Source organism: Diuraphis noxia, unplaced genomic scaffold, assembly GCF_037042655.1.
Source record: "Diuraphis noxia isolate RWA-SAM2 unplaced genomic scaffold, SU_Dnox_SAM2 contig0002, whole genome shotgun sequence".
NCBI lineage: Eukaryota > Metazoa > Arthropoda > Insecta > Hemiptera > Aphididae > Diuraphis > Diuraphis noxia.
This window is the reverse complement of record NW_028301712.1, coordinates 52648566-52662787: the sequence shown is the minus strand read 5'-3', so window position 1 is coordinate 52662787 and position 14222 is coordinate 52648566. Positions and strand designations below refer to the sequence as shown.

The 14222-nt window shown below is 28.1% G+C and overlaps 1 protein-coding gene across 1 annotated transcript; it reads right to left on the bottom strand.

Annotated features, from left to right (window-relative positions):
* Positions 1-5561: 5561 nt before the first annotated feature.
* On the bottom strand, positions 5562-7146 carry LOC149058656 (uncharacterized). Its single transcript, XM_089218432.1, has 3 exons — positions 6941-7146; positions 6572-6739; positions 5562-5717 (listed from the first exon to the last, which is right to left on the bottom strand). The coding sequence occupies exons 1-3, from the start codon at positions 7073-7075 to the stop codon at positions 5562-5564; spliced, it is 459 nt and encodes a 152-aa protein (XP_089074558.1). The 5' UTR covers positions 7076-7146.
* Between the last annotated feature and the right edge of the window lie 7076 nt (positions 7147-14222).

Below are 14222 nucleotides of genomic sequence, written 5' to 3'. Positions count from 1 at the left end.
ATATTCCTATTATTTAAGTGTCCAAAACAAAACAACTATTTCTAGTTATAGATATTAAAAATATTATATAATCAAGATGAAATTTCCACTTCAAAACACAGTCTTTCCTCTTTATATATATGTAAGGTATATCTATATATGATTACAAACGTATATTAAATATATTATAGATTTATAGGTAGGATGTGGAGGTGGAGTGATCAGTGCAAAAACTGCAAAGTAAAAAATTATAAAATATGAAATACAATACAGGGCGTTTCATGAAAATCTGACATTTTGATAAATGAATTAATAACTTGTGTGCTAATCAATATTAAAAAAAAATTTTTTCAATATGATTCATAGACACTTGCGCTACATTTTTTATTCTTTAATACTGAAAAAAAAATTTGTGAAACATTCAATAGATCCAATTTGTAAATCTTATTTTGAGAAAAATTTAGGTGTATGGTAAAAAAATGTATTTAAGTAAATGGCTGATTTAAAATTTGTTTTTAAATATCAATATTCTCATTAAGTAAATTACGATCGTTAATGCTAAAAACATTATAATTTCACAAAATATAAATTTACCTAGGTGAATATGGTATTTAAATAAAAATGATCACATAAAATATTTAAAAAAAAATTAAATTTTTTGAAATTATGTTTCTAACATAAACGAATGCAATTTACATAACGAGAATATAATTGATATTTAAAAAAAAAACAGCCATTTGACTTAAATTAATATTTTTACTATACAAATTATCTTACCATAATATACAATATGTCTTTAATGGTGATTTCGAGTTAAACGGCAAGGGGAGTGGGGTTGGGGTATGCCACTGAATACACAATTTTAAATAATGTTCAGAAATACAAAAATAAAAATAATAATTGGAACGATCTTGTACATCATAATAGTTTAAAATTATAAGGTATTTCAGTACCTAATTTTATTGTCAAATAACAATTTCAGTAGAAAAATTTAACCACAATAATTTCTTTGATACGATAAAATACGTAAATTTATTCGGATTCAACAATAAGTCAAGGTGGCTTAAATAATTGTTTTATTTTTATGTATCGGTGGATTCATCATATTGATGTAATAAAATATAATAACAGTAACTAATCAATCATCTATGGCGATTGGTAATGGTTAATAAAACAGCGTTAATAACGATCATTAAATTTCAATAAGCAAAATGAAAAAAAAAATAAAAAAAATACTGTGATCTATTAAATTTTATTTTCATAATTCAAAATATTTTTACTCCAAAGTTGTTTTCACATCAGCACAGCAGTGTGTATAATGATACGGCACGGGATTAGCCAGAAATTCGATGTTTAGTCTTAAGGTAAATATATTATTGTTTTATTTTGGGACTAGGTTTTATATATTAGACTTAAAAACTATTTATTGTCTAGATAGTCTCCTATGCATAATGTTATAGTCCACCATTCTTATATTCTGTAAAATTCAACAACTGTACTACATTCTGACGATTCTGGGAGGAACAATAATGAATATAGTGATTTTATAAATTTATATATATATTTTTTTTTGTAGAGGGAAACAAAAGTAAAAAAATGCTCAATAGTTTTCAAAAGTGTCAGAGAAATAAACAAAAAATTAAGGAAAACTGAGATTTATACGTGAAATAAGTTTAAAAAAAAACAGTGGGTGCTTACATGAAATTTTAACTGAATATTTATATTTATTAGCACTTTCAATGCATCATAGTATTTTCAAAACATTGCAATTCTTTTTTGACCAATTTATAGGCACAAGAAAATTTCGAACGTTGGATATTCACACATGAATGAACAAATTCTCACATTCAACGATTTTCTTATTTTGTAATTATTTAAAAATTACTAATATAACCGTGGGAACCTACTTGAAATTGTTTTCAAATATTTGTTTCATAATTTTCTGTGATAAAATATTTAAAGAATAAGTTTCTTCATAATGAGTACCTACTCGCGGGGATTAAATATTAAAATTTTTTTAGTTTTTATTCTATATAATAATAGTCGATCAAATTCTATTCGCAGTCAAAATGTTTGAAAATTTAAAACAAGTTTCCGTATAAATTTTAAATATAGCAGTTGATAAATGCATCCATGGGCACGATTTTATTCATTAGTATTTGGAATTTAAATTTTGACAAAATTTATTATAATCTCATGTTTAAAATATTTTATAGTTAAAATAGACATTATAGAATGTTCAATTTTTAAATATACGAATTAACAATTTTAAACAAAGATCTTCTTAAAAACTTCATACTGCAACCAAATAATATATTATTAACTCAGTTATTTTGTACAGACATTTTAAGTTAAAATTTGGACGAAATTATACTAAAAAAACAATAATAACGATTCTGTTTTAATTTTAAAATAATATTCTTAGGTGCTTGATACTTTCAGCAGTTACATTATAATGTATACAGTATACAAGGTATAACATTTTTAACTACATTGTTTTTGGGAAAAATTAATTTAACCTAATACTGCAGTATAACAATGCTTAACCCTTTCAGTCCCATATTTTTGCTTTTAGGTAAAAAACATTTTTTCTTCATATTTCTTTTTATATATTTGATAAATAGGTTACTGTTAAAATTTAAAATTTTTCACACTACCCCTTCCTAAAATTTTTGTGATGTACAATGTACATAGAATCGAAAGTACTATTCAATAAATAAAGCTAAAATGTATTGAAACAAATACATTATGAGGAAGCTTTTATTACATTTTACAAGGTTTTTAACTGAAAACATTTAAATTAATATCTATTGGAAATTATATAAGGGAATTTAAAATTCAAAATACTCTTGAATATGGCTTATAATGAAATATATAGTATAAACCTTCCTTTCTAAAATTATTGTATTAAATATTGATTATTAATTTTGCGCTCAGCTGCAAACTGCAGTGTTCGGAGAACATTTTTGAATTAGAATTTTACAAAATATAGATGATAAAGCTGGTACGGTAAATTTAATGTATTCAATGTATACTTTTATGTTAAGTAGAAATCACATTTATTTACTAAAAAAGTTTTATTAAATTAAGAAAATAATTAAAATAATATTGTAAATTGTCATAGTTTTATTAAAATTTAAAATAATAAACTTTATTGATTATTGTTATATTATATTACATTTAATTATTTAAATGAATAATATTCATAAACATGAATGTCTTTGGTATGAAGTTTTATTATAATATTATATATCTTTGGAATCATCATATTGGCATACTATAAGCGTCTATAACACAATCTATGGCGATTGTCAAAAGTCGTTGCATAAGACGTAGTCGATTAAAGATTCTAAAATTTTAATTCGTAAAGCAGACATGAACAAAAAACATATTGCATTGCGTTCGGTTTTATTTTTCATAAATTATAATATTTTCAGATTAAAGTTTCTGAAGTGTTCATACGTCAGCGTTGGCGTCGCAATACACACACACACACGTCACAGATTTCGCAAAATTCCGAAAGAGTTGATATTTAAAGTAAGTTTTTTTGAAAATATTATTTTAGTGTTTAAATTCATTTATAATGCTTCAATTAAATATTTTTTTCGTGAAAATTATGCTACCCAAGTACCGTTGACGCATATTTTGTTATTGAGCGAGAAATAAATAAATACGCGAGATCGAATAAATATAATATAAACGCACCTTTTCGTTTTTCATCGTTGGATTTTTTCTTGGTTTTTTTTACGCTGTTAATATTTTCGATAATTGTACCTGAACATTATAGTTACATATTTTAAGTTCTTCAATAGATCAAATCGATTTTGATAATATTTTATTGTTCGTCTGGGTTGATGTTTTTTTGCGCTATATTAGCATACGTCATGTCTCTTATTTTCAACAGTTACTGTAAATATAGTTACACATATAATCGTACGTAATTTCAATGAAAAAATCGCAAACACTGACTTCTTTGAAAATTAAATTAACTAATGAACTAAAAGAATACTGCATTCTGTATGATTTTATTTTTATAAATCATAATATTTTCAGACTTCAATTCAGTATCTAATGCGTTTTTACGTCGGCGTGGGAGTGTACACACGTCGAGGACTCCACCAAAGCCTGAAAGAGTCGATGTTTAAAGTAAGTTTTTTAAAAATATTCTTGCTTTTTAAATTAACTTGTAATTCTGAAAAAAAAATACTAGTCTTTACGAAAAATATAATACCCAAATACATATTGTTGACATATATTTTATTTCTGAACGCGAAATAATAAATACGCGAGATCCAATAATATGGTAAACGCGCAGCGTCGTTTTTCCGGTTGCCGGGCGTAGAATAATTATAATTTTATAATTATTATCTAGGTATGTGTTTGAAATAGTCATTTTGATTTAATCAATAGGAATACTCGTTACAAATGAGAAATACTTAACTCATAGGACATAATTTTAATTTGTAACTGGTAATTTGTTCCAAATCCAACGTTAGAAGTCATAGGAAACAATTAATTTAGTATAAAATATATAACATTTTTATATTAGGTATAATAATATTATAGTTATTTATAACCTTTATTGTTCACCTAATATTTATACCATTGGTACTTATAATGTTATAATGTTCTAATCTTGTAGGTACACCTTAAAAAAATTGTCCACCTAGTGGTAAACTGCTTATTCTGACTATAGTGATCACCCCGTGTGCGCGTTTATGACAAATTTACTAATCAGTAACACTAGTAAAGTAGTAACAGGTGTAATAGGTTTAAGTACCTATATGCAATGGTGTACGTACCTGATAAATACACACAGGAGTACTTAATTTCTTCAAAATTTTACAGTTATTATTTTTTTATGTAGGTACGTATAAGGTTAGGTAAATAACCTTGCTCTAATTTATTGTAATCGCGTTTATTATTATTTTTTTTCGAAAACACTATATTTCAAAAATTAATATATATTTGATATAATATTCATGAATTATTGAAATAAAATAAATAAACTATAAACAATAATAATTAGGCTTTGTATAAATAATTATGAAAATTAATATGAACCGGCAGGGGCGGATTGGGAAAACATTTTGGTGCGGGAAAAATGTAAATAAACCAGCGCACAGTCGTTGTCAATGATGTTATGTTACGGCCAAGTTCAAGAAATTTTTAGGTTTCAACCACCAAAATTTGTTTATTTTCATAAAATAACCAATTTACTATAATAGGTATATAATAGATATCGTATTATACATAAAAAATTGTGGCAAAATGTTTTTATATTTGACTCTCTTTCTATTGAATTAAGTTCAGCCTCAAGATCACCCTTAGATATTTCTAGAAATTCAGAACTCCGTCTAAAATTGTTCTTATTTTATATTTTAAAATCTGAATCAGTTGTTTTTTAATTTATACTATTTAGAACAATTTTTTTTCACAAAAAATATAATTCAAGTAAGTGTTAAAGTATATATTCAAGCAAGTAGTTAATACAGTTTTAGTTCAGTTTATTTTATTTTTTAAAGTTATGATTGATGAACATCTCATACTTGGTTAGTCTATTACAAAATTACTAAAATTACTTAATAAGACAGCTCTCTTTCATCGTTGTTTATGTTGAAAAGTGTATCTTTTTCTATGGACATAATCATAAAAGCTTCAAGTTTGCTTTCATTTAAAGTACTTCGAAGTCTATTCTTTAAATACTTTAATATAGAAAACGATCTTTCACAAGCAACCTAAAAAGACATGCAAATAATTGTTACTAAATATTAATAACTAAGCCTCGACTAATAATAACATTTATTATTATTGTTAATATTATATTTTATGGTTCAAATTAATTAAGAAACGAATGTTTCTCCTAATGTTAATGATTTTGGCTTTTTAAAATAGTTGAAGTCAGTAGAAGTATTAGCTGAAGCTGAACCAAAATCAAGTTCTACAACGGTATTATTAATTTTATTTACATCCTGTAAATTAAGCATTAAAAAAATTAAGTCTTAAGCATTAAGAATATAAGTAATAAGCATCATATAATTGTATTTACAATCAACCAAAATATATTTCCATCAATTTACTAAGTAAAAATTTTAATAGTAAAATAATGGTCTAAAGTAATAGTTTTTAACTTTTGACATAAACACAAGTACAATAGGTATGTACTTACTGTTGAGTTACTATTACATACCTACAATTCAGTGTCTAAGATACAACATTGTTAATATTTTGATTTATAAATAATATAATGACAAATTTGAATTTATAAAAAAACAATTTTAAATAAATGAACATTGCCACTTCTACTTTTTGCAATAGGTATCAAAACAGATATTTTTAGAGATATTTAAAGATATTAATAGTTAATGTATAAAGTAAGTACTAGGCTTACTCATGTCATTGAACATAGTTTTTCTTTTAATCAATATGTCTTACTCAAAACAAAATATGTTTAATTCAATTGTTAGATGCTTAATTACTTACTTAACTAACTACTTTGCGCTATTTATTAATTGTATACAAATAAATAATTTAATGGCTAGCAATATACCTAATTAGTTGATAGGTATATTAAAAAGCAATCAAATTGTACTAAAGCTACTAGTTGATAGGAAGATGCTAAAGAAGAAGTTTCAGGAGAATCATAAGCAGAACTATCTTCATAGTTTTTTAAAGCGTTATAAGTTGGTTTTTTAGCAAGTATAGTTGTATCACTTGTATCATTACTATCATCAACACCTTCCACATTTTCTAGAATGGTCTAAAATAAATAATAGTTGGTCTTTAATTGAATTCGATTTTGACTTAAAAAATAATAATTTGTTAATTTAATCATAAATCAATTGACAGGTTCAACACTACCTGTTATATGTAATTATACAGTATTTTTATTTCATAAAGTTATATTGTTTTATACATTTTACAAAAAGTTATTATTATTAAATTTACTATCTCTTTATACCTTATTGTTAGCAATGGCAAAAACATCGATAATCGATTTGCATTTTTTTGCTGATTCATGGAGTTGCTGCTTTTTCTTGTCTCTACTTCTTTCTGCACCACCTTTCCTTTTAGAAGCAGGAATTCTGTCACTCATACTGTTCAACTGTTGTCTGTCACACGTATTATTTTCAAAAAACTCAAACTAATATTAGAACACCTGAACAGTAAAACACGCAAGTGCGTCGTCGGCGAGTTGAGAAACGTGGGAGATAACGTCGGCCTACGGTCCAGACGTCCAGTCCATCGGGAAAACTCCCGAATTCCCGGTGGGCCAATCCGCCCCTGTGAACCGGTACCAGAATACTAGTAACTGACTTGTCGTGGGTAGGTGAAGAAATGTTATATCTTTACATTTAGGTATATCAAATTAATAAGTTCTTGAATAATATATTTAAAAATAAAATTGACACACAATAACTATTAGGTATGTACTAATAGGCACGATAAAAATAAAATATTAAACTGATTATTTTAGCTATTCTGTAAATATATATATCTGTAATGGCTAAAATTGCATAGGTTATAAAATATTATTGAACCTTTTTATTGACTACGAGTAATTTCAGATATGGTGTTCATTAGAGAAAATTTGAAAACTGAGAATGAAATATCATATTCAGCAGTATGAAATGTGTTAACGATGCAGTGTTTTGAAGACAAAGTTTTATAGCAGATATTGATTCAAATACAGTGTAAGTAATTTTTTATTTTTCATTAGGTGTCTTTTTATATAGTTAATTGATCAGGGGATACATTGACCGCAATCTTTCAATTAATTTTTTTGTAACCACTGATATAACACTATTCTGGTTATCAATGAGGTCATGATAAAAATTAGGAAATTGGTAGGGTATAATATTTAAAAAAATTGTTTGAATAATTTCTTGAGTGATATTTAAATATTTTCACCGATTATCAGGTACGATGACCTGTTAGTAGTTAAGAGTCTGGGAGTGTGAGAGTGTAGAGTATAGAGAGGGATAGTGAAAGTGTGTAAGAGAAAGAGAGAGAGAAGTAAGAGAATAAGGTGAGAGAGACAGAGTCAGAGAAAGTTGGTGAGAATGGGAGTGGGAGAGGGTTAGAGAGTGAAGAGAGAATGAGTGAATGATAGTGAGTGGTGAGGAAGAGGGGTGTAAGATAGGGTTTAAGTGTGAGTAGGTGAGAAAGGGAGAGAGCAAGAGAGTGTAGTAAAGGGAGAGGGCGAGAGCGTGAGAGTAAGAGAAAGGGGGGGTGGGAGAGGGAGGAATATTTAGGTAGGATAGTTATGTTAACGATATTGCATATGTAGGAAAAAATCTTGAATTGCAAAGGTCAATCCACCATTTGACTGAAACCACGAATAGTCATAGGTTTACAACCTTGAACTTATGGGATAGAATAAAAAGAAAAGGTTATATAAAAGAGCATATCATAGACCTTTTATTATACTTAAATTATTACGCGAGTTATGAGTAGTTTAAAATGTACATAATACGCTTCCAAAAAGAGCCTTTGAGATGCTCTAGATAATAATCATACTTATAGATTTTAAAAGAGGTCATTATTCATTTCACTCTAATTTTAGAAATTATTATGATCATAGTCAACGTAAAATTTACTATGTTGTGCGTAGGTCCGAGAGGTAAAAAACAAATCCACTGTCACCCTCTTAAGTTGAAAAAACTTTTGATTGTTGATTGTTAACATTCTTACAGTTCTTATAAAAGATACTTTTCAAAGTATTCAAGTACAGCAGTGTGTTAAAATATAAGGGTGGTCTGTAGAGGATATCTGATGTAGGTAATACGAAAAGTAGTCCATGTGGGTTAGGTCTTAGGTTAGGTTAGGTTTAGCTTAGATGAATGATAATATTCTGTATATATGGCATATAATTTTCGTCCAATCATAAGTTCGAGTTAAGATTACATATTATAGGTGTTTACTGTTTATGTACTTATACTTATATACACTAAAAAGATGGGCAAGAATCTATCCATAAAATATATTATCTAGTGTCACCGAAGTTCTAAAAATCTAGTAGGGTGAAAAATATTTAAAGAGGCCCAATATCTTAATATCGAAAAAAATGTCAAACCATGGCACAACCGTAACATAGAGCTCGGTGCTACTGGTACCTATTATCTAAGAGGTATTCCTAAGAGGTCAACAACCATATGTGATCAAGTTGATAAACAAACAATTAAATCGGAAACCAACTAAGGATCTTTTTATTCAAAGTGTCCTAGTTTCATCATCAGTTTGTCACGTGTTACCTAAATTCTATTTAATTTTCTACTATAATTCAGATTGATATTATTGTAGTGTCCCAGCATACAGGAGGACAAACGACTGGTGTTGAGGTAGATGGATTGAGTGTAATAAGTATAACAACTTATAATTTGTGATTAATTTATTAGATATTTATTGGATTACTATGTAAATAAAACACTTTTTACTGCACAAATGATTTAGTTGCAAAATATTATAAGTCCGAATAATTAAATTGGACTGGTGTCTGGTGTGAAGGTGCTTGCTCTGACTCTGGTGGCTCACGTCTGAATTGGGTCTAATCGGGGCTCTCCTATATAGTCCAGATAGTCCTACTCCCCGTGTTTCCTCTCCTATCGATAAGATAAGTATGAGTCCATGGCCGAGTCGTGCAAAAGCGGACGTGCGTATCACTATAAGATACCGTAGCATCCCACGCTCGTGCGGCCGTTCGGTCACATCCTACTATTCGTGACACACGCCTAATATCAATAAACCCGATGCCCTAATTAGGTATCTAAATGATTTTCTGCCAACACGATAATTTCGTACAATGAGCTTCTCTTATTTTAATATTCTACTCGTACCGGCTATCGAGATTTGATACAATGTGATCGGTGGTGAAATCATAATATACCCCAGGGAAACTCACGTACACCTACATGTATATGCGGTTTTATGTGTTTAGCGGGACGTCAGTACTAGCATTATTATTAAACCCAGTGGCGTAGTCAGCCTCCTCCTCGGAATATTGAGTGTATAGTACTGTAAACACTTTTACCCTCTCCAAATCCTAACCCTGGCTACGACACTGCCTTCCCCGCGTGACAAGCAGATGGTTAAGTATAAGTCATAACAAGGTTAGGTTAGGTACCTACATAGACTACGGTGCGTTGAAGCACGGGTGATGATAGATGAATATCATCACTGGTCACAAAACCTTTGCAATAATCTTTTCCTACTAACTATCAAGGTATACGATTATTATTAATTTTAAATCCGTGTTAATCATAAATATAAATTTAAAATGAATTAAAATTACCAAAATTTTTATCATTCTTTTAAAGCTATATTTGTGCTATACCAGTAATACCAAGTAATACCAACACACAACTTTTGTTAATCAAAATAATACGTAACCAGTACCCTGATCATATGATCTACTAATAACATTAATTTTAATATACACAATACCCATTTATTATATTTATTATTTATTATATTAAGATTAAAAACTGAAGCCTTCAGTGGGAATACCTTCTGTAAATTTTTTTTTGCTTCTCAAAATACATTTGCCTGCGGGCTCCAATACTCCCTCTCACAATTTTTTTAACATTTTGAAATTCTCGTTGGATCTTGAATCACAATTTTTAAATGATTTTGCATCTTGAAATACTTTTGCCTGTGGCTGCCAATTTTCCCCCTTTTCAATTTCTTTAACATTTTGAAATTCTAGATGGATTTTGTAATAAATATTTTTTAAATTATTTTGCTTTTTGAAATACTTTCGCCAGCGGCTGCCAATATCCCCTTTCCATTTTTTCTTCATTTTGATACTAGTTAATATATTTGATTACAATTCTTGATTTTTTTTTTTTAAAAAGCCCAAAAGAGGACCAAAAATGAGATTCGTATTAAAGGGGATTTTGCTCAGGTTTATATGAGAAACAACTGCTCAGATGTTCTAAGAGTTTGCTCAGATGTTCTAGTGGTACTTGAAAATAAAATAATTGAAATAAGAATTTTTTTAAAAAACCCAAAAGTGGCCCAAAAACAAAAGTCTTATTAAAGGAGATTTTGCTCAGTTTTATTTAAGAAACAACTGCTCAGATGTTCTATGAGTATTTTGCTCAGATGTTCTTTGAGTACTTGCTACTAATATAATTGAAATAAGAATTTATTTTTAAAGCCCAAAAGAGGCCCAAAAACGAGATTCTTATTAAAGGAGGTTTAGATCAGTTTTATATAAGAAACAACTGCTCAGATGTTCTATGAGTATTTTGCTCAGATGTTCTGAGTACTTGCTCTTAATATAATTAAAAACTTAATATTTTAAAAAGGATTTAGATCAGGTTTATTTGAGAAACAACTGCTCAGATGTTCTATGAGTATTTTGTTCAGATGTTCTTTGAGTACTAGCCCTTAATATAATTAAAAAATTACTATTTTAAAAAGCCCAAAAGTGGCCCAAAACGAGATTCATAATAAAGGGGATTTAGATTAGTTTTATATTAGAAACAACTGCTCAGATGTTCTAAGAGTTTGCTCAGATCTTCTAGTGGTACTAGAAAATAAAATAATTGAAATAAGAATTTTTTTAAAAAACCCAAAAGTGGCCCAAAAACAAAAGTCTTATTAAAGGAGATTTTGCTCAGTTTTATTTAAGAAACGACTGCTCAGATGTTCTATGAATATTTTGCTCAGATAATCTTTGAGTACTTGCTACTAATATAATTGAAATAAGAATTTATTTTTAAAGCCCAAAAGAGGCCCAAAAACGAGATTCTTATTAAAGGAGGTTTAGATCAGTTTTATATAAGAAACAACTGCTCAGATGTTCTATGAATATTTTGCTCAGATGTTCTTTGAGTACTAGCCCTTAATATAATTAAAAAAATTAATATTTTAAAAACCCCAAAAGTGGCCCAAAAACGAGATTTTTATTAAAGAGGATTTAGATCAGGTTTATTTGAGAAACCACTGCTCAGATGTTCTATGAGTATTTTGCTCAGATGTTCTTTGAGTACTTGCTACTAACATAACTGAAATAAGAATTTTTTTTAAGCCCAAAAGAGGCCCAAAAACGAGATTCTTATTAAAGGAGGTTTAGATCAGTTTTATATAAGGAACAACTGCTCAGATGTTCTATGAGTATTTTGCTCAGATGTTCTGAGTACTTGCTCTTAATATAATTAAAAAATTAATATTTTAAAAAGCCCAAAATAGGCCCAAAAACGAGATTCTTATTAAAGGAGATTTAGATCATTTTTATATAAGAAACAACTGCTCAGATGTTCTTTGAGTACTTGCTACTAACATAATTGAAATAAGAATTTTTTTTAAGCCCAAAAGAGGCCCAAAAACGAGATTCTTATTAAAGGAAATTTAGATCAGTTTTATATAAGAAACAACTGCTCAGATGTTCTTTGAGTAATTGCTCAGATGTTCTTTGAGTACTTGCCCTTAATATAATTAAAAAAATTAAAATTTTAAAAAGCCCAAGAGTGGCCCAAAAACGAGATTCTTATTAAAGGAGGTGTAGATCAGTTTTATATAAGAAACAACTGCTCAGATGTTATATGAGTATATTGCTCAGATGTTCTTTGAGTACTAGCCCTAAATATAATTAAAAAAATTAATATTTTAAAAAGCCCAAAATAGGCCCAAAAACGAGATTCATAATAAAGGGGATTTAGATTAGTTTTATATTAGAAACAACTGCTCAGATGTTCTAAGAGTATTTTGCTCAGATGTTCCATGAGTATTTTGCTCAGATGTTCTATGAGTACTTGCTCTTAATATAATTAAAAAATTAATATTTTAAAAAGGATTTAGATCAGGTTTCTTTGAGAAACAACTGCTCAGATGTTCTTTGAGTACTTACTCAGATGTTCTATGACTACTTGCTCCTTATATAATTAAAAAATGCATATTTTAAAAAGCCCAAAATAGGCCCAAAAACGAGATTCTTATTAAAGGAGATTTAGATCATTTTTATATAAGAAACAACTGCTCAGATGTTCTAAGAGTACTTGCCCTTAATATAATTGAAATAAGAATTTTTTTTAAAGCCCAAAAGAGGCCCAAAAACGAGATTTTTATTAAAGAGGATTAAGATCAGGTTTATTTTAGAAACAACTGCTCAGATGTTCTATGACTACTTGCTACTAATATCATTGAAATAAAATTTTTTTTTTAAAGCCCAAAAGAGGCCCAAAAACAAGATTCTTATTAAAGGAAATTTAGATCAATTTTATATAAGAAACAACTGCTCAGATGTTCAATGAGTATTTTGCTCAGATGTTCTATGACCACTTGCTCCAAATATAATTAAAAAATGAATATTTTAAAAAGCCCAAAATAGGCCCAAAAACGAGATTCTTATTAAAGGAGATTTAGATCATTTTTATATAAGAAACAACTGCTCAGATGTTCTAAGAGTACTTGCCCTTAATATAATTGAAATAAGAATTTTTTTTAAAGCCCAAAAGAGGCCCAAAAACGAGATTTTTATTAAATAGGATTGAGATCAGGTTTATTTGAGAAACAACTGCTCAGATGTTCTTTGAGTACTTACTCAGATGTTCTATGACTACTTGCTCCTTATATAATTAAAAAATGAATATTTTAAAAAGCCCAAAATAGGCCCAAAAACGAGATTCATAATAAAGGGGATTTAGATTAGTTTTATATTAGAAACAACTGCTCAGATGTTCTAAGAGTTTGCTCAGATGTTCTAGTGGTACTAGAAAATAAAATAATTGAAATAAGAAATTTTTTAAAAAACCCAAAAGTGGCCCAAAAACAAAAGTCTTATTAAAGGAGATTTTGCTCAGTTTTATTTAAGAAACAACTGCTCAGATGTTCTATGAATATTTTGCTCAGATGTTCTTTGAGTACATGCTACTAATATTATTGTAATAAGAATTTATTTTTAAAGCCCAAAAACGAGATTCTTATTAAAGGAGGTTTAGATCAGTTTTATATAAGAAACAACTGCTCAGATGTTCTATGAGTATTTTGCTCAGATGTTCTGAGTACTTGCACTTAATATAATTAAAAAATTAATATTTTATAAAGCCCAAAATAAGCCCAAAAACGAGATTCTTATTAAAGGAGATTTAGATCAGTTTTATATAAGAAACAACTGCTCAGATGTTCTAAGAGTACTTGCCCATAATATAATTGAAATAAGAATTTATTTTTAAAGCCCAAAAGAGGCCCAAAAACGAGATTCTTATTAAAGGAGGTTTAGATCAGTTTTATATAAGAAA